Raw genomic sequence first — 22324 nt, 5'->3', positions numbered from 1 at the left:
ATAACTATTACAACTTTGGATTAGAAAAGTTTATAAACCTTCCACTATTTGGCTTCTTCACAACTCGCTTCTAAGGTACTATTCTTATTCTTGAATATTATTTTCGCTTAGTTTATCCTAATCATTTGACGATTTACGGCTAAGTAGATTCACAACCTAATAGAAGTATTAAGATGCAGAAAAAAAATTTTCAGACACTTTCTGGTACTGAATGCTACAAAATAATGCATTCTATGTATTTATTTTTTATGCAGTTATATCGCCAATATTTTTTGTAATGATAAAATTTTGTGGAGTATCGTAATTAAGAAAGAAATCTCACGGTATATCTACGAGTAATGATTAATCCAACTGAATTATTCGTATTACCAATTTTGTAACTATTAGTGGTATGCTAAAAATATAGTCAATAGCACATTAGAAAAGGAATTACTGTTATTTTCTGACATGGTTCTTTACTTGTTCTCATGCCTTTAAGTTAAGTATCCATTACAATAATTAGATCATTTAAACACGTTACTCTAGTGTAAATTTATTGTTATCCTAGGTGAGTTAAGAAAAATTACGCTAGCTAGTGTATCCATTTCATTCTAACTAGAAAATAATAAAAAATTGCTATTTCAATATCAGTACCTTAATTTAGTAATCTAGGATTTGTAGAATTGCCAAATATGAATCCATTCACAATTTTGACGATATTGAAATTAATTGAATACTACATAACCTAATTCCAAGTTTAAAGAGATACAGTATTCTCATTCATACTTTTGTATTTTGATATTTAGATTTGCAATATCTCTCTTCAAACAAATAAGTCATTGATAGCCCCAATTGGCATGAGAATATTCAAAGTATTGCGGAAAGTAATGGATGTCATCACTGTGAATAGCATCATTCTGTAACATAAAGAGTTGTTTTCTTAATATTACTATCGCCACAACTTGAAACAAAAGCAAAATATTAATACGACTATTTAAGTCATTATTGATAAAACTTGAAATATCAGTCTTCAAGAAGAATTGCAAATCAAACAGGAAAGGTCTTTATATCGCTAGACGCTAGCTAACTCAAGAAAAAAATGTCCTCTTCAAATGATAATCCAATGAGTGATCCTGACAACTTTATTGACTCAGTTGCGTATGAAATTACTGCAGTGTCCATTGGCTGTCTCGCTGTTATGACTAATGTAGCGGTTATGATGCTAATTTGTGCGCGTAAAAGGCTACATAATTCATCCAATCTAATCTTGTGTAGTAAATTTTTCGCCGGTGCTCTCTTCGGTGGACTCTATGTTATACCAACATTTGGTTTCCCTCAAATCCAAACATTTTTCCCCTTCTGCATTATATTACCATTATTAGCTCAATCTATGTCGATTAATATTAATTATCATATAAGTTTAATTAGTTACGATCGTTACTGTCATGTTATTTATCCATTACACTCACCTTTAACCCCAGTTAAAAAATCTCTGTCTATTTTATTAATTTGGATTGCTTCACTGGCTGCACCAGCTATCGTTACTATGTCAGTTGTGCCACCAGGAAATATGACAGCCTGTGATGTCAATTTTCAGCTCGATACTGGTAGTCAATTGCTGTTAAAATCATTTTCTGCACTCCTCTTTTTCATACCATTGGGTGTAACTATTATTTTTTATGTTCGTATACTAATCGTAATTTGGTCACGTAAACGATCCATTTCAGCGCTAGTTTCTAATAGACCGTTAATATTGCGAGCGAAAAGGAAAACAAGAGCTATAACTCATATTTTAATGATTATTGGTATCTTTTCCTTTTGTTGGTCGCCTTATATCATTTCAAGTTTTATTAATGGTTGGCTTAATGAAGATGTATTTTACTATGTTTACGGTATTTCAATTTTGCTAATCTTTATTTATGCCACCGTTAATCCACTGGTCTACTTATTCAATACTCAGAGTTTACGTATAGAAATGGTTGAAGTTATTTGTATTTTTAAAAGTAAATTCCTTAATCATAATCACAATAGTTGGCAAGAAACTTCCTTTCATTCTACCGCTCCAGTCGCAGCACGTACTTGGTCCCTCTGGAGTACTACAGTTTAAGTATGCCAATCTTGGGCTGTAGGACTATTCTATTTGTGCCATATAGAGAAAGTAAATAAAGATCTTATTTAATTGAATTTAATATATCTAAATCAGAATATTGATTGAAAGTGTAAAATCAATTTTTTTTTCAAGTTATGTTATTTCAGTTACCTTGCTAGCCGTGGTTAATCATTATATCTATATTATTGGGTATCTGTAATTTTGCATTTACTCTTAAATACTCTTTTCCTAATTATGCTGTTATTCCTTATTGTATTCTGCTACGGTCCAAGAAATCGGAAAAATAATTAATTGAGTTGACCGATTACTTCAAATAACTGCAGATATCGAAAATATAAAAATGGCGATCATACTCTTAAATATCCATTTTTACATAGCGATTTATCCTCTGCTGATAGATTCTACCGATATATTGCTTGATGTTTTACTCTATTCCTAAAATTTTCTATTTAATATACTTCGTATCCTTTATTAATCTATGAGGCTATACTTTATAATGAATGATCGTTATTATGCATTCATTATTAAAGTAAAATCTTGTAGGGCATGGTAAAATTTTTAAAACTGTTTTATGCCAGTAACTGTTGAAACTAGGATACTGGCTAATATTACTGTGAATCATTTTACTAACTACTATTCATAGTATTTCATATCATTTTAGAAAGTGTATCTTTCTTTCGAAATTATGTTCTTAATCTTACTTCTCCATAGTACGGTATAACCTCTGTCAAATAAAGTACAGGCAATTTGACATCACGCCATTTATTTTCACGATTAGATTGGTCGAAAATTAATAAATCATTCACGAACAGCAACGTTTGGTTTATACAACTGAGTATGATATTGCTTTATAATGCTCTTAATTTAAAATACCGTACGTATTTTCTTGATCTTAAAGCAAATAATAAAATACTATTGATAGCTTCAATGTCAATTGACAATGATTGACATTAAATTAAATTATAGTTCGTAAATTTGCTTATTAATTGTTAGTCATTGATTTATCTAACACGGCTAGCGGAAATAAGTGTCGTAGATTACATTTTGTCACCTATAAATATACTCTATACCACGTTGGATAGAAGCGTAATTCCATAAAATGTAATTCCACGTGGAAAGATAGCCATTATAACGCATCAATATATCTAAAGTATATATATATATATATATGAACACACTAAAAAATAAATGACATCCCCTAATATGCGGTAGATTAATGTGAATGGACTACGACTTTACACAATTTTACAGTATCGAGTACTGTGATACCATAACCGGTAGCATATCAAATATCCAAAGTACATATCCATTAATAAATAGTATTCTTTTATATGGGATATACAGTATTTATTATTAATATACGCGTAGATGGACTATGGCCTTATATGATTTTACAGGGTACTATGAAACTATTGCCGGTAGCATGTCTTGTAATTACAATATTATACTATAGAAATAGTCTGGTTGATTATATAATGGCCATTGCCTACACGTTGTCTAGTACCTAACTTTATCATAGTCGATATAGGATCTGAAATGATTATTTTGCTTTCGATTTCAGTTATGAACGATGAATATACGATGTTTGAGACAGTATCATTATCAATCATGAACAATTGCGGTATCCAGTTTTGTATAGGCAAAGGTTTGAATATGGGCTACTAGAAATTATAGTATTTCTAATAGTTCATGGTATAGGGTAGACGGTGGAAGTGAAAATTTGATATTATTTTAGATACTTACAGTACAGTTTCTTACAACCAGAAGCTTGGCTTTAATGTGCAGTTACCTTGCGGTAAATGTATGAATAATGTTTTTTTGCGATTGGCATGGCACCTGTACTAAGACTGATTATAGAGGTGGTCTAATGATTAAACATTAATTAAAAACATCTGAACATCCGTAGAGGTAGGTATTTTTTGTTCGTGCTACTATAATACACGTAGACAATACCTGTCTGTAGCATATACAAATAAAAATGACATAAATATTTAGTAATTGTGCAAGATTTCAGTAACAAAAGTGTCTTAGCCTCTTCAAGATCATTAAGGACTGATCACAATAAAGGTATATGCTAATTCTACCGGAATTTCTTTCCGAGAGAGTACGAAGATGCCTATTCAAGATGATTAAATATGTTACATATGTTTCTGAGAAAAACATGCCATTATTCTAGATTTCTTCCAGACCGTCTATTGATCAGCAAAGATATTTTGAAAACTACTATTGCTTTAGCTGTTTTCGTAGAGATTCATTGAAGTGCCATGATTTTCAAATGGAATTAAGGTTAAATAAAATAGTGCAATCCTATTTATGTGGCAGAAATGGGTATATTTTGTTATGTAGTGACAATATTGAACCACCTATAGGACTCGATTTGTGCTGGATTACTTAATGGTACGGTATTTACAGCATACTGTAGCTACTCTATCGAAGTGCCATGATTTGTTAGTCGAAGTAACCTTTAGCAAGATGGTATAACCCTACTTAAAGAGATAGAAATTGGTGTATTCGATCATCTACTGTACTGACAACTTTGACCCACATACAGTTCTCGATTGCGCTAGATAACTTCATAGTACTTCTAGCTAATACGCGTAGATACGAATCTACGACTTACAGTAATCTGGCAAGGACAACTCAGTTAATAAGTTGAAAATAGTGCATTTGTTAACGACTTGAGCCAGATGGTATTAAGTAAAGAATTGTATTTTGGATCATCGTTAGGGAAGCATGATGTCAGCATTTGGTACCCCTCTCCGTTAGAATACGTAATACTATAATTCGATCAATCACTGGTACAAGCGTTGGCAGGTTTAATGCCTACAACCTGCAAGCGTCGACTAGGATTGGCAGATATTACGTCGTGGAGGCTCTTTCCTGTAGAAAGAGGAGATTATTAATGTTTGCAGTACTGTAATGTCCATGATTGACATCCACCTGAGGTGCTAAATTGGTTTTGTGCAGTATGACAGGCGATTTCGTTGATAGCATATAGTAGAATGACCAAAAAAATGATAGCCTCTACATTATTTGCGCTGAACGGCCACTTCTCCTCCTTCTCTTTCTTAGTACTATACTTCCTGTAGCAGACACTTTGAAGGGAAAAGTCCATGATTGCTGTAGTCTCATAAGACTCTTTGGCAGTCCAAATCATCACATTCGTCAATGCTAAGTCCGACTACAGAGTGCTGACTGTGAAGCATTTTATTTATTTATTTATTGTCCCTCTCGTTAGTCTGCACCGATTGTAGGACAGTCGGTAGTAGTTTCTATCCTCTTGATCAGTACAACACTAACGTGAAACATATCGAGTGAATGCTTGCTTGTCAAAATATCAACCTGCAAAGTTGCTGAAATTGAAGAACTTAATATAAATTTATAATTTGTATGTTTGCTGTAAAAGTAACCAACATTTAATAAAATAATTTATTTAAACGATGTGATTGCCAATACACCGTATGTATCCAATAACAATGTTCTGTATCCTGTCATCAAAATCGATAGTAAATAACGAACGCTGGCCCACATCATACAGTGCTAATAGTCATCTAGTGTAGACCAGTTGAAAATTTTGTTTAGTAGTCCATGATTAAGATTACCTTTGACGAGTTTTAGCAAGATAGTATGTCCAGTCGATACAGTACGCACAATCGTGTATCTGCAATGTACGTAGTGATACTATGTACAGCTGTGTATATTTTGCTTTCAGAATCTTGTTCATAATTAAACAAACTACATTAAGTTAAATATTCTTATGTACCCGTAGGTAATTGGTATGCAATTGATAGGCATTTTTCATCATTTAAAGTACCTCGAGAAAGGATTTTGGCAATCTGAAAACAAAATAAACACAGCGTACAGTACAGTATAGTTCAAGGGTAGGAAAGGCAAGAAAAGAAAGCGACTGCTGTACTGTAGTATATAGTACAGTCTGATTATTTTCCATAGCACCGTGAAAAAATAGAATTGTGTAAGTTAAATCAGGCCCAAACTAGATCAATACTATATTTATATGTAGGCTACTAACTCAGGAATGCCAATTGGGTTCTTATTTCTCTCGATATTGGAAATTTTTCCCATAAAATTAGTCAGAAGTTGAAAATCTCGACAGTGCTAAATGCAACTTTTCTACAGTACAGTACAGTATAGTCCGTCACAACCGTCCATGCCTCGCCAATTTTTGAGTCAGTATTATTATACGAAGGGGTGCCCGCGTACGCTATCCTACATAATCCTTTCCTTGCTGGATGATCATCATTAATAACTGCTTTTACTGAATTAATAAATAGTAGAAGAATAACCACAAGCATCAATCAAGTAATACAATAGCGCAGAACTACAGGAAAGTACAGCAGATTACTCTGGATGATAAATAACACCTTTCTCCCGAACGTAATGAAGCTATAAATTGACGAGATTGACGACGTAAAATCGACTTTAAATTGATTTCCAGTTTAATACGACGATCAAGGAAGCCAACAATCGTCTAAGGCGCCAAAAGAATATCTTTCTCAACTGGCTACTACTTTGCTCAGCGTAGACAAGTTAGCTATTATTTGTAGTAATGACTAAAGCGAACTGCCAATGAATGTTAAGGTGATCACTCGAGTGGTTGATCAACAAACAATCATGATTAATCAAGGCTGAATTCATTTGTGGACTCCTGATTGAACCTTCAACATGGTGCTCATGGATTAAGTATTTTAATCATTCACTCTGAAAAAATTCCGATATTGATTGAAAGTGTTTCGTCAGCAATTTAATTTCTTTATTTTATCAACAGTTTTTTATCTTCCTTTTCGAAATCAATGCCATTATACCATATTATGACCCTGAAAGACAAGTTACGCAATTGTCTACGTGATTGGTATGCAAAAGTAGCCAGCTGCCTAGCCCATTGTCGGAGAGATTATCAAAAATATCGATGGAGAAATACTTACAATCGCAGCGAAGTAACCGCTCCTTACCAACGATCCTATATCATTTACGGCTATCGAGAAAGCGACTTAACAGTGATAGAATGTATCTTGAGCACTTTGTCATTCAACAATGACTGTATCAACGTATGGCTGTGCTTCATCAATTGCATCTATTTAACTGTAAGGCTAGTGAAACATCTACACAATGTTGCTTTTTGGTATGATGGAAGAGCTTATCCCTTGATGTGTTATGCATGTGGTGCTTTATGTTATTTTATTGCTCTGTTACTCTCTCATTTGCTATCAGCAACTTCTGAACCAGCGAGAGGTAGAGTTATGTTTCTATATCGATCGTCAACAACAATATTCTACGTAGGCTTATCAATAGCTCTGTATCACTTTTCGAGACCTGCTATTTTCCCTTACATGCAACTATATCTTTACACAACTGCTCTTTTGGCAATGTTATCCACTACCATATTAAATCTTAGTCATTACCAACGTAATATCAATGCAACTTGGTTGAGAGCAATTCACTTGTCAACTTATTTTTGGATGGCAACAATCAGTCATGTTTTCCTTATATTAAGATTTACTTCTTGCTTACCCATTGATTGCAATTGGTTGTCACTACCCTTATTTACTTGGCAATTGGTTTTCTTTTGTATCATTGTCTTAGCGTACATTTTGAAATTTCCGGAATACTATTGGCCTGGTACTTTTGATAAACTTGGTCACAGTCGGCATTGGATATATGTGTTTACTTTAATTTTGATCAAGTTCCAACTTGATGCATTGATATCTGATGCTATAGAGCGAATAGACACCACCAATCTAACTGTGCCAACGATCTTTTCAACTTACTTTCTTATGCTCGTTGTATTTGCCTACAACGCTGGATTAATGAGGTATCATATCAAGAAGGAATCTACTAAGAATGTAACTGGTCACAATAACTTGCCTTATGATGATTCATAGCGGTACTGTATCGTCGAATCAAATTGAAGTACTGGTTAAAAGATTACATACGAATATATTCAACAACGGTTTCATTTAGTTTATTTATTTAAGTATTATCTATGTACTGACAACTATGCTAAATTTTTTAACTTTCCTATATCTAGAGCACTGTTATCGACCTCTTGTAATAATTATTTATCATCATCCCAGTTCATGTTATGAAAGTTAAATTATGGAATGTTTTTGTTCGATATGATATTCGCATATCTTACTATAGTGGTACGAAGATGCCATTGAAAGCTGTATTGGAGAAAAATAAAAAGATTTAAAAATGGTGGTAATAATTTGCAAAGTAGAGCTGTTTATCTTTGTACGCGTACAAATGAATAACATAAAATAGACGAAAAGATAAGAAAGTTTAAATTAAACATTTTAATCTTTGGATATCAGTTTAATTCGTTATCATGCTCTGTACGCTATTACACTGTAGAAAAAGTAACCTGACGTTAAAATTGCGATCGTACAAAAAGGAGTTTTTATGCTGTAGAAGCACTACATCTCTCAAAACCTCCGTTTGGAATAAGATACGGAGGCGTATTGGTGGAATATCTTATCGCTAACTCAGTTCCCTCGTACCGTAAGAATTAATTATTAGGCTGTCAAATTTAAACTGGGTATATTAACGTTACGTTGCTAGGGTAACATCATGAACTAAAATGTCCAAAAACTTTTTCGTATTTCCTGTATGGTATAGTCTTGTGTAGTGCCATAAACTGGCAACGAAAATATCATTCAGACAAAATTTGAAGGGAGGAGGAGTATAGTCCGATTTGCTTAGGTAATTGCTAAGATAGAGACTAATGTACATCAAAAGAAATTCATGTAAAGCATAAACAGATAGTCTGTACAATGTAGCAACAGATTGCATACAAGTTATGAAATAAAGTGCCGTTATACTTTATTGAATAAGAAATGAAAGAATATGCGAAGACCACTAAACAACGCACATATCGAAATTATGAACCATGAAGAATTAGCAAAGAATTATAATGTTCACCTGGTTTACAAACGAATTATAGTACAAGGCTGCCAGAGCTATTATATTAAAAGTCGGTTTTAGGTTTACTGTTATTGACTAGTATACTCTATTCGTTGACTAATCTTTTCAATTGTATGTCATGTATTTTGGAGTTGAACTGAATTTAGCGTATGCCTTGATAACTTTATTAACAGCTTCCAAGAAATCCTTTTCCGTTGCAACCTAATATGATACGGAAAACAATGTAAGACGGCGATTATAAATATCAGAAAGAAATACATCTACTATTACGGGCTAAAAAAGTAATGACCTTTCTCCTAGCTCTAATAGCAAACATCCCTGCTTCTGTACAAACGCTACGTATTTCAGCTCCTATAAAATGAAAGAGGCAATAAATTTAGAATCTCCGTTGTGTATAAGCAAAAACCTTAAGCATCTTTTAATCCATTCAATGCAATGAAAGTAGTACCTGTGCTATTGGGACATAACCTAGCTAGCAATTCATAACGAATTCCCTTCTCTACGTTCATTGATCGTGCATGAATTTTAAATATATGTGACCTTCCCTAAATGCACCAATGAATACGTACTTTTTACATCAACTGTGTTAAGTCCATCATAATATTTTAAAGAAATTATCACAGCATCATTGCCAGTACATTATATGGGTATGATATGATATACCTCAAGGTCGGGCAATCCAAATTCCACCTTTCGATCTAGACGACCTGGACGCATTAAGGCCGGGTCTAAAGTGTCAGGTCTAAAAATATGGTGTCGAAATTTAAGTATTGCTATCAGAGCCTTGGCTGACAAATTTTGAAATAATCACCTGTTTGTCGCCATAAGAACCTTAATATTCCCTCGAGGATCGAAGCCGTCTAATTGATTAATAAGTTCTAACATAGTCCTTTGTACCTCATTATCACCACCAGCACCATCATCAAATCTTGCACCACCGATGGCATCGATTTCATCGAAAAATATGATACATGCCTTCTTACTACGGGCCAATTCAAACAACTCTCTTACCATACGAGCACCCTAACATACGAAATTGAATTTTTTATAATAAAAAGGATTTCATGGTAGAATTACAGAATTATTTCATAAATGAGATTATTCGTGTGAAATACCTCCCCAACATATTTCTGTACTAGCTCTGAGCCAATAACACGTATAAAACACGCATCTGTTCTGTTAGCCACGGCTCTAGCACACAAAGTTTTTCCTGTTCCAGGAGGACCAAATAGTAGGACACCCTTTGGGGGCTCAATTCCCAGATTTACAAACTTTTCCGGCTATTGAGAACATTCATTGTTGCAAATTAGAAGTTGGATGGAAAAGCTTTTACTTTACGACGAGTAAATGAGACGTACTCAATAACTATAACCGTACTTACGTGTAACATCGGCATTTCAACAACTTCTCTTAATTTATCTATCTGTTCTTTACATCCTCCTACATCTGAATAAGTCACATCTGGCTTATCTTCCACCTATGACCATTTAAGTCGAAAATATTTCCTTAGTACCGAAAAGGAATGCATATAAAACGCCCGTATATTACCGAACCTGCATCATTGTAACAGCAGGATCAATCTTCGGAGGTAGTGGTAAATGAATTTGATATTTATTGCGATCCACTCTAAATCAGCATAGGGATATTAAATATGAAATTTTTACTAACGATTATCGGAGAATTTTTAGTTATGAGACTAATCATGATAAAATAAAGACAAGACGTTTTATTTTCTTTACCCAACTCTCATTCCCTCTTCAATGTCAGTAGGTGCGACATGATCTTTTAAATCTACCACAAATTTAGCAAATTGTTTAACATTGATGATATAGCGTGGATCTTCGCCTTCAGCATTGATGATTTTTGTGCAACGGGCAACCTGTACAAGTTAATATGAAAGTATTTATTACTTTGTTGAAATGATCAAGGGATTCTAGTTCTTCAATAGATTTATAGCATTATTATGCTGAGAATTTGAATCATTTATTAAATAATAATGTTGATATTACTGGTAATGATGTTAATTATTTGGTAAGAAATTTTACACTGGTAACTAACTTGCTCACTACAAAATTACTTAATGGTATCGATATTATTTTGAAAAAGTTGTACTGTAATAGGATAGCAAATTTTTATTTCGCCTAATGCAATGTTAAACAGATGTTGAAGTGATTTAGAAGAAATGTAACGTGATAACTTCATTATTTACGATGAAAGTACTGAGCTTGATCCAGTACTAAACTTACTTGCAGAGGTTGTTCTGCCTGAAGTGTTTGTTTATCCGCAGGCAAATCCCACATCGCTGGAGGAGCGAGTCCAGTATCTGATTCTTTGGTGCCTGGATTATTTGAAATTATAGCAGAAATACGAGCATTTAATTGTATTTAGAGATATTGTACTAAAATACACATGTAAGGCCGTAGTTGTAGGACGTCAAAAATTAAGCTATCGATTACTGATTCTGCTCCTAAGATGTACTTCTCATACCCGTTATTGTTCGAGAATAGGCAATAGATATAGTGCGCTAATCAAAATTACTTACCAACCAACTGTTTAATTTTCTTAGAAAGGCTCAGTATACTGTCATCAGCAACTTTGATACGTTTATCGTAGGTACCTGCACCCTATAGAATGACAGTGACAAAGTGCATTATGATAATCAGCTAAAGGTACTGATTTTAGCTTATTGGAATTTTCTATTGAGCTATGCAATTAAATTGAATAATTGCAGGAAATTGTAGAAAAGCTAATCCACACTTTTAGCATTGAGTAGAGGAAAGTGAAATGATATCACTGCAAGCAGCATGTAATACTGTCCTAAACTACCACAATCATTCCGTCCGATGGCGGAGTAGTAAAGAAGGTCTCAAGTCTAAGCTAACTATACAGTATGATAGCAGTCAAACTTTGACTTGGTAAAATACTGTCTTGTTGCACTGGACTGTACTCTTCCTAATCGAGGTACGATTTTGTGCTGGACAAGAATAAGATGTAGGCATTTCTATCCAGATTACTTACATAAGTCTTCAATAATGCAATATCACCTTCATCCAGTGCTAGAAATGATGAAATCAATATCCAAGGTTAATTCAAATTACCATAGAAAGAATAGCGTGATTTAAGATTGGTGCAATAAACTAGCAGTTCATTCTTGACATGCGCTTTATCATTGTACAGACTACAGTATCTACATAGTCCGTTGAAAGTAGTATACCCGTCCATGGATAGGATAGGTTTCCTCTAGTGAATGCGGGAAAAGTAGACAACGGATAGAGTAGAAGGCTACGAAAGAAGCGATTAACTTTGTATACTACAATATGTCATAGTTATCAACAGGAATTCACTGACGCTAAACTACAAGATGTTCAGATCAATTGATGAATTTTGACCGATTTCCAGTATAGATTAAGCAACCCAAGTTTCATTCAATGTTGTACAATAAAGTGAAACGGAAGCATTTCAACGCACTATAGGAAACAAATCGTGTCGAATACACTGGTAGAGTACCTTTGAATGGTTTATCATCCTTTTCATCGTCGTCATGAACTTTTCTCATATCATTTCCTAAGTGGTCCGGCATTTTAATTGCTCTATCTTTCTTACACGATCTTCAAAAAGAAAATGGTGCCAACACAGTAGACAGTTCTAGAGGGACTGGTAGATCAGTGTTGAAGGAACAAGACGTTAGCGATTGACTGGCTGACTGCAGTACTTGTACAGTAGTGTCGATTTTTTGAAACGTCACTTCGCCTGTGCGTCGTCTCTCGTCACTGATAATAATTGATGCGACTTTAGCCACGATCGTGGCGAATGCTGAACAAGCGCTCTTCCAGTACTTTACACTGTGTAATACAGTACACTGTACTGTAGTGTACAGTACTGTAATGACTCAGGAGAGAGAAAAGCTGGAACAACACTACTGTACTGTACAGTACAGTATGACTCCTCTATGGTAACAGTACAGGTAGTTCTAGACTTTACCCACGATCGTGGCGAAAGCTGGAACAAGCGCTCTTACAGTACTTTTGACCCTGGTCTACAGTATCGTACACTGTAAAATGCAGTATACTGTACTGTAGTGTAATCACTCAGGAGAGAGAAAAGCTCGAACAACAACAGTGCAGACAGGTAACAGTACAGTACAGTATGACTGCCTCTATGGTACAGTACCGTACAGTGGTACTAGACTTCACCCACGATCGTGGCGAATGCTGGAACAAGCGCTCTTACAGTACTTTTGACCCTGTCAACAGTACTTTGTACTGTAGAAGACAGTATACTGTACTGTAGCGTAATCACTCAGGAGAGAGAAAAGCTGGAACAATAGTACAGTACACAGTACTGTATGACTTCCTCTATGGTAACAGTAAAGTACCGTACTGTACTGTATGTCTGCCTCTATGGTAACAGTACAGTATGTCTTCCTCTATGGTAGTACTAGACTTTACCCACGATCGTGGCGAATGCTGAACAAGCGCTCTTACAGTACTTTAAACTGTGCGATACAGTATACAGTACTGTAATCACTCAGGAGAGAAAAAAACTCCAACAACAGTACTGTAGTTTTTGACTACCACTATGGTGGTCCAGTACTCAAGAGAAAAGAGAGTGACTTGACTACGATACAGTGTACGGTACAGCAGAGTACTATACTTTTTTCCAACAAAAAGAAAGGAAGAAAAGAAAGAAAGAAAGATGGATGAAAGAAAAGTACGTAAAGTACTCTAGTACACTACGGTACCAGTACACTGTACAGTACTGTACAGTACAGGCTTGCAGTACGACCGGTTCTAGTAGTTTTTGCTGACTCCAGTACCGAAGTCTTGACGTCCTTGATTACAGTGTACAGTACGTCTATTCGTACTGTACACTGTGCTGCATCAATTTTTTCAATTTTTGACCTCATCCTTTGTACAGTACAGTATAATACTGTGTCTACTGTATCTACAGTACAGTACATACAGTACAGTATGTACTGTACTGTACTGACTGTATAGAAAATCCTTTTTATTTATTCCCTATTTATTTAAACGGGGGAGTTGATAAGGGAGTCGACGTGGGGGTATTTCATCGACCTGAGGCAGTTGATGCCACGGTACGGTACGGTATGGTATGGCACGGTACAGTACGGTACGGTATAGTACGGTACGGTACCGTACTGTACTTAGTGCCAAGTACTCAAAGATGGGCTACTAAAGCACGGTATTCGCTGACTGTCGGCGTCCGATGTCTAGCTTCTAACTGGCAAGGAACTTGGCTACCAACTGGCCACAATCATGGCTTCTGATGACCTCTGTGTACTGTACAAATAGACTGTACTGTACTGTACCGTATTCGGATGACGGAAATTTGGCCGTACTGCTGCTGGCGATGTTTACAGTTGAAAATTTCATTTGGGCACCCAGGCAGGTTAAAGTCCGCGATATTTTAACTTGGATGCTGTCTTCAAGAGCACATTTCTGAGCAAGGAAAATGGCTGACGTAGCAAACAAGACTCCTTCAACGACAGGATCTGAAGTAAGCACGTTGACATTCATCTGCATGTATTACAGTCTACTCGTTTACTGAATAGCAGCCTGTTATTGACAAGACTGCGTTAGGCTAAGTCAATTGTTGAATCATTTTCAAGGGTGGCAAGGATGCCACACCAGGAGCTGAAGAAGGAAAAAAAGAACAAGCTGCCTCCAATACGCCATCATCCAATCAATCGGAAACCGTTCGTGAAAATATGGTAGGATACGCCGTAGTTGTAGTACTGTAGTGTAGTAGGTGTTCATCGTCATTCTATTCGATCCAATACAGTACTGTACAGCACATTTAAACTATCATCATCAGATGGACAAGATAGTATTCACCATAGTACTTGCTGCCTTGGATGTAGCGCCATCAACAGCTTGTTGATGATGATACCCTTGACAGTGTATTCATTCAATCAATCATCTAGATATCAACTGCCGTTAAATTTCTTCAAAATCCCAAAGTACGACAAAGCCCTTTCCCTCAACGAAAAGCATTTTTACTCAAAAAAGGTACTGTGATACTTCACCTTAATAATATACCATGTTGAAGCTCTTGCCTACCGTGGACAGCAATCGACGACTTTCACGATTAAATTCAATTCTACTTTATCAACGCTTTAGGTTTAACCGCCAAAGAACTACAAGTTGCTATTGATCGATCTGGTACAGCTAGCGATGAGGTAATTCCACGACACTTGTACAACAGCTTAGTTTATCCCAATTTGCTTTCATGATACAAGCTACAACATAAAATGCTATCATTTCTAGCATCGCCCTATTCAAAATCTGACCAATAACCAAGCCACCATATCACCAACTCAACCTGCAAGTGTTGTGGCTGTACCCAATACGCAAGAAGTCGTTCCGACAACAGCAGCTATTGCTTCCAGGCATTACAGATGGAGAGATATTGCAGTTATTGCCGCTTTAGTTGCAGGGGCATTTTATGGAATCAAGGTGTTAATAACTGTAAGTAGGCACTGTACTAGGCAATCATTTCAAATCGTCTATCCCTATGACAACAAATATAGCTATAGCTAGGGTGTTGTACTACAGTAGTAACTAAACAGGCATTCATATTGAATATATTTCAATATATAGAGATTTATTATGCCTTGGTTTAAGCAGCAAAAGGATAATAAAGAACATTTAAGAAGAATCGAAACAAGCGTAGGAGAATTAAGAGCTGATGTGGCTATCACCGGTAGGCTGATATAGATCCCAAGTTACGCTAGATGTTATTAAAGTTATTCAGCTCGCTTTCTTATTCCTTTTCAATTTTTAAATTATACTATAGTAGGAGGTCTCCAGTCAACTTTAGAATCTGTCAAGGTATTGCATAAAATAATGAATTGAAAAATTGATTGCTTGACCATCTTCATTGAAAATGAATCTTATTTCCAATATTTATATATCAGGATAGCGTGAGCGACTTACAAACCAAAGTAGATATGATAACAAGAGGCCCATTAAATCAGGTTGACTGAATGATGATGTTGAACTATTTGTTATCTTAGTGTTTATGTTACGTTTACAGATAATGGAAATTTTGTTCAATGGTTAGGGTGGTAACGTTGAATCACACGTGGTTGGCGAGTTAAAGAAAGATCTAGCAACAATTAAAGGTCTTATGCTAAGCAGGTAAATCTATAAATATGGATGTTGGACTGCCATGACTAGAAAATCGTATCAAAAATGTTCCTAGTAATGATTGATATTGATTTCTATGTCATCAACTAGACAACAATTTCCCTCTGCACCGAAATTGCCTCAACGTAATTCATCAATCCCTTCCTGGCAAAAGAGTTCTACAGAAGTAGGCAAGTTAACCAATGGAAGTAAGTAATGGAAAGGGCTATTTTGTTCGCTTCTGCACAATATAAATGTTCTTTATCATGACTCATTTTTAAGTTAATTGATAACATGACCTATGTATTGACGGTTTTGCCTTAATAGGTATTGAAAATGGAATAGACAAAAAGATTGATAACAAATTTACCGCTGTCAACAACGAAGTAAACGATGATGAAAGTACAAATCATCGGGAAGATGCTGCATCGGAATTGCATGAAGTACAGTCAAATGATGTTGAAATTAACGGCATTGCAAGTGAAGCAGACGAAAGATATGGATAATTTCAATAATAAAAACCTTGTTTAAATGTCTAATCTCTCGTACTCTATAGGCGTTATGCCAATAAAATGATCTAACTCCTTATTATATAATGATCAACTGTATATTACAAAAAATTTCTGTAATTTTTCTAATTTTGTATTGAAGCGTTTCTCAAGGCTTAAAGATAACATGTTAAAATCAAGATTAGGGAATGTTTTGTGAACATGGTTACATTTATGTCTTAATTTTTAGAACGATGTTACTTTACAGACCTTAGTGTAAAGAGCACTTTGAAAGCATACTATTGCTTTTTAATTTCAATCTTAGCATGATAAATGATGAAATCGATGTGAGATTATACAGTAGTATTATGGGTCCTTGATATGCTATCATTTGTGCTATCATCAGCAGTGTCATAGTCATAATCTGCGTCGCCTTCGTACAGACGTATCTATTCGACTGCTTTAATACTTATGTTTAACGCACATCCAATTTTTATTGTCTCGATCATACGCAACTTCAATCTTGTGATAATTAACCATATAATTCCTAAAATGAAACTTATTTGAATTGATTTACAGCTTGCATTAAAATAAAAAATCGACATATAACAAGAGTTGATTTTTATACATTAGTCGTTATTCTAAAGGGAGCAATATCAGTATTTTGTATTTTTATTTTATTCCATTTTGCTTCATTAGGCTTCTGCTGTAACGTATCGTACTGTATGGGCATGTCATAGAATTTTAACTAGTAACATACATTGTACTGTATGATGAAATACGGCTTCCAGTATTGCGTACTCCTTGATACGTTTGTTTAGAACAGAAAAATTTGATCCAAGTAAATAATCTGCGAGTTTTTTTACGGTAGTACGCACATACCTAAGCCTTGTAATGGCTTATCTGTAATAGTATAACTTGACCGTATGTATCGGCATAGCATTTTAATGATTCAATTCAGCTAGATATACTATTCCGTCAACCACGTAAGGCTTAACGTCGGTAAACTCTTCCTTTAACCTGGGTGGGTCATCTTCCATTAACTCCTGGAAAGCCTTTTGATCAAATTAAAGTATGTTTTTTTATTTGTATTAGCCACATAAGTTATATATTTATGCTGGCCATAATAGAACAACAGTACAATAGTCTGCTATAGAAATAAGAATTGCAAGAAAATAGGAGTATCTTTAAATTACTTACAACACAGGCAGAATTTTCTAAATTATTTCCCCAAACATAGAGGCCCATAAGTGTTTGATTTTTGGATAATGAATCAGCAATAGCACACAATCCGGATCCACTAATACAATTGCTTGCTATATGTAAGCTAAATATAATCGTAATTAAAAATTCGGTCTTAATCATGTATTCTACGAATCGAATGTTACAATAGGTATAGTATTAAATCAGATCTCACTTTAATTAAATAAAGCTGTAAAAAAATACCTTTGTAAATGTGTATTAAATGATAAAACTCTACTAAGGTGAATTGCTCCATCACTTTCTATTCTATTAAAATCCAAATTAAGGTGCTTTAATGGAGTATTTTGTAGCAACAACTTGGAGATATGACCGGCACCATCTCGAGTAATGCGATTACTGTATTCAGTTTAAGAAACATGAGTTCAGTATAATATCTTCAATTGTTGTAATATTGTTTCACGTACCAGCTTAGATCCAATTCTTCTAAAGCAGTATTATAAATTAATGCTTCTACGAGTCTTTCAGCGCCAAAATCACGAATATCATGCTTTGATAGATGTAATTTCCGCAGCGAGCTATTTACCTATTGTAAATAATTCATCTAATTTTATCAACAATATCAATTGAAAATAATTTAATGGTTCTCTATCTGATATTCTTTCGTTACCTTCAACATGTTAGCAATGTGGACTGTAGTCTCTTCCTAACGAAGGGTTTAGAGATTTTGTTTAAAATATAGTTATAACCAGTAAATTCATAGTAGAACTTTTAACTGATAAAGAATATGAAGACGTTAAGCTTATTTATTTAAGAATGTACTTGTTGGCTGAATAGCAATGGCCTATCGATATTAAGGATCTGTACAATATTGTTTTGTCGTAGAACAGTCGCTATAGCTACGACACATTCAGTTTTCTGAAATCAATAAAGGTTTTGAAAAATTTTAGAAAAATAGGCAATAATAAATTAATACCTAGCACTATTGAAATTCTTTACCATATCTGTATTGGCCAAATATAATTCTTTTACTGATAAATTGACCTATTGATGCATTGTTACAAAAAGCGATTGATTATTTCTTTTTGCAAATTATACCACCTTTAGCTTAGATTCAGTACAATTGAGATATGGCATCTGATTCAGTTTAACCTGTAAAGCTCCTGCAATAGCTAGAACTCCTTTACTTTTCAGCTTGTTTCCACTGAGATCAAGAACTGTAAGTGTTTCGGTCATCTATAATTAAAGTTTGACATTCTATCAATATTCAACGATTAAGTCATAATCTACGTTATTTAAATGTTTTACCTGAATTCCTTTAGCAATGTATTCTCCACCAGCTGGGCCGATATCGCAATATGAAAGATTTAAAAGTCGTAGAGGATGATTTTCCTAATCATAAATAAGCACTGAATTAGGGAAAGACAGGATCTAGCATCGTGAATATGTAGTCGAACAAGAAGTGTCTAGTTATTCTCACCAGTAGTTTTCCAATACACTTTGCACCCTCGTCAGATATGTTATTATAAGCCAAATTTAAGGTTGCAACATGAAAATTCACCTTCATTGTCCTGCAGATCATGTTGGCATCCTAAAATTTAGAAGTTATTACGTTATTAGCACTTTCTTTGTAGCATACTGGATTTTAAATCCTCTAACAGTTAGATTTGCAATGATCAGAGATTTTAGAGCTATGATGCTATAACTACAGTGTCTCCGTTAATAACTATATCTGCTAGATATGTATGATTCTCTTAATTCACACGATTCGTATACAATATTTGTATGACAGTATATACTAGCAAACTGCATCGAATGTAAATTTAACTGTGATTTGCTGAAATAACATATAATATCAATAGATCATGATTGCTGTAACGCAGCAACTGGTATAATGTAACTATAAGATTTTTATGCTTCAAGTTAGATCATTCATTGACAATATTACAATTTTGCTACCCAAAATACGAGTATACAACATCACGATAACGCTGCTAAATGTGTCAAATATATAATATATTTCTTACATCATCATCTAAGCGTTGCTGCTGTATTAGAGGATTATTGCCTTTCATAGTTAGATGAAGTAAGTTTGTAGGATTCCTTTAATTGGTATGACAAATATGAGAATGAATAGGAATACAGTTGAAGAGTTATTATCATTTCCGTAGCCGCATGGTAGATAAAATTTGTAGAAAATTCTACTTTTGTAACGATCGTTGAAAGATGTATATTTATATTATTTACAGTGTATACTCTTCGTTAGCAGTTCTCATGGACATTTCGATAAATTTTGTTGGCCGCATATTTGCTTCTTTACAGATTTTCAAGTAATCGTTCTTTAATCCATCTGGGTTAACGGATGTTTGAACAAAATCTTGAGTGTGGATGCCGGCAAGATCTAAATTTGTCGCCATGTCTAAATCAATCGTGCGTACCGTTTAGTCCGATGCCTTAATAATATTATTGATCAATTGCTAGTATAATTGTATACTCGATGATGTGATTATTTCTGCCTTTTCTGCAGTGGTTAGTAATATCGACAAGTTGCCATGGAAACTAGGCCACGGATTATTTCTTTTTGAGTTAACCTTTCTGACTTCCTATCTACTGTATATTATTGTATATCCTTTTACTAGTAAATGGTATCGTAGCTGTAGTGACTTGTACAATACAGAGTACTCCTCAAAGTCAAAAATCGCTCAAGTTAAGAAATAGATCGTCTAATCCGAGACTACTAATAAGAGAGTAAACAGAAAGGTTTCATTTTACATGATTGTGATCCAATCTAAGTAATAATAATTATAGCGTCGCCTGCACTTACTATTCAGTATTGTACCGTACCACTGAAATCGTACACCATACTGTACAAAACCAACTTAGTAGCTCATTTGGATGACAATCATTATAGACAATACTGTATAGCCGAGGACATTTAAAAAGTACAGTACAGTATAGTATAGGATTACGGACCTACGTTACACTTAATATGGCCAACAAACTGTAGGCCTCACCATTTTAAGTAAACTGAACGATCATTTCCCGTTTGTCTCCTTTTTTAGTAGTATGGAAATCGACAAGGTAGACAGTAAAGTGCGGAGTAATATTTGTTGTACATGCTGTAATACCTAGGGTTAATCACGATCAATAAGCCATTATCGGATTACTGAGTTGGACTTGGAGATACCTCAGCCCTCAGGTATCTCGAAGTCCATGGCTGATGGTGCTGATGGAAATCGGAGGCGAGACACCTGATCACCCATACAGTACAGTAGAATTGCAAAAAACAAACATTTGACCAACTGGCAACAGGTACCCATAAAAAAAAAAGGGCTGGCTGCATAGAACCAAACCGAACTATAGACCTTTCGTAGTTTCGATAAAAATAGCGAGTTCTACAGACAGTATCTAGGGATTGATGATAGGAAGTCAAAGACTAAAACTTTGTCCATCTTTGTGCAAATAATCAGTCATACCTTGCATGCATTGATAGTATAATCTATTATTGAAGGAATAAATTTGCAGGTGACATCTCTTGTTGCGCACTATCAACATTGTCCTTCTTTTTTCTGTAACCCTCAATAGCACCCAACTGGACTCCCAAACCTTTACAGTGTACAGTGCACAGTACAATGTACACTAGTCTACAGTACCGTTGATTGATCGCCATAACAATGACTTCATCATCGTGAATCATCTTTTTCATACATTGGAAGGGCAAGCTTGAAGAAATTTTTCATATCCATCGATCCAATCTGTTGAATTACCACTTTAGTTCATCGTTGAGAAAAAAATTAGCTACCTGTAGTATTGATTTAGCATTAACGACCTTGACTGTATTGGGAATCATGCGAATCGTGGTCAAAGGTAACACTGGTGATATCCCGGTGGATGCAAGCCAAGACATGGAAGTGGAGAACTTTAAAGCATTACTGGAAGTCATGAGTGGTTTACCGGCTGATGTCATTAGTCTTTATCATAGCGGTGTTGAATTAAGCGATGGTAAAAAATCTTTACAAGCTTATAATGTACAAGATGGGAGCGTCTTGACGTATCAGCTAAAAGGAGCAGGTAATATTATTATATATAACTGTGATGATTGTAGGTAGCGTAATTAAACTGAAAGGATAAGTTGTTGTTGTTAGGACGATAGTAGGAATAGCAATCTCTTATTCACTTATTGATCATTTACTTGTTGATCATGCAATTCAATGATGATGTAATTTCCATATCTATGTGTTATCGTAGATGATAATGACTTACTAAATTCACATTCTTCTTTTTCTACATTGACAACCTTGACGGGTGTACATTGTACAGTAGATTTTATATCTTACGTGGACTAAAACAGTAAGATATTTTTGTAATTCGATTAATCACTATACTGTTATAAATCAGATCAAGTTCTATCAGTTTCCAACATTGAAATCCGAGCATCATTCAAAGTCGTAGTTTCG

General features: G+C 34.7%; 4 protein-coding genes across 4 annotated transcripts; 2 read left to right on the top strand and 2 right to left on the bottom strand.

The window, feature by feature from the left end:
- Positions 1–1078: 1078 nt before the first annotated feature.
- TRIADDRAFT_57727 (uncharacterized protein) lies at positions 1079–2086 on the top strand (the record flags this gene model as incomplete). Its single annotated transcript, XM_002113835.1, has 1 exon — positions 1079–2086. One exon carries the CDS (start codon positions 1079–1081, stop codon positions 2084–2086), a length of 1008 nt encoding a protein of 335 aa, XP_002113871.1.
- Positions 2087–9136: 7050 nt separating this feature from the next.
- Positions 9137–12620, bottom strand: TRIADDRAFT_37893 (uncharacterized protein; the record flags this gene model as incomplete). The annotated part of the gene is made up of 13 exons (XM_002113456.1): positions 12539–12620; positions 12050–12087; positions 11574–11655; positions 11278–11369; positions 10771–10910; positions 10585–10657; positions 10413–10508; positions 10147–10311; positions 9843–10054; positions 9695–9773; positions 9480–9576; positions 9321–9382; positions 9137–9232 (listed from the first exon to the last, which is right to left on the bottom strand). Exons 1-13 carry the CDS (start codon positions 12609–12611, stop codon positions 9137–9139), a joined length of 1305 nt encoding a protein of 434 aa, XP_002113492.1. The 5' UTR covers positions 12612–12620.
- A 1883-nt stretch (positions 12621–14503) lies between these two features.
- TRIADDRAFT_57725 (uncharacterized protein) lies at positions 14504–16685 on the top strand (the record flags this gene model as incomplete). Its single annotated transcript, XM_002113834.1, has 11 exons — positions 14504–14548; positions 14661–14762; positions 14976–15060; positions 15172–15230; positions 15319–15519; positions 15652–15754; positions 15848–15882; positions 15969–16028; positions 16115–16191; positions 16291–16388; positions 16507–16685. The coding sequence occupies 11 exons, from the start codon at positions 14504–14506 to the stop codon at positions 16683–16685; spliced, it is 1044 nt and encodes a 347-aa protein (XP_002113870.1).
- A 926-nt stretch (positions 16686–17611) lies between these two features.
- TRIADDRAFT_57724 (uncharacterized protein) lies at positions 17612–20284 on the bottom strand (the record flags this gene model as incomplete). Its single annotated transcript, XM_002113455.1, has 12 exons — positions 17612–17722; positions 17868–17994; positions 18114–18266; positions 18335–18453; positions 18538–18573; positions 18690–18785; positions 18867–18911; positions 19020–19103; positions 19176–19259; positions 19348–19458; positions 19895–19970; positions 20115–20284. The coding sequence occupies 12 exons, from the start codon at positions 20282–20284 to the stop codon at positions 17612–17614; spliced, it is 1212 nt and encodes a 403-aa protein (XP_002113491.1).
- Positions 20285–22324: the final 2040 nt, after the last annotated feature.

This window comes from Trichoplax adhaerens, genomic scaffold (assembly GCF_000150275.1).
Source record: "Trichoplax adhaerens TRIADscaffold_6 genomic scaffold, whole genome shotgun sequence".
Taxonomy (NCBI): Eukaryota; Metazoa; Placozoa; class Uniplacotomia; order Trichoplacea; family Trichoplacidae; genus Trichoplax; species Trichoplax adhaerens.
Note: the sequence above shows the minus strand (reverse complement) of the source record. Positions and strands in the feature narration are given on the sequence as shown.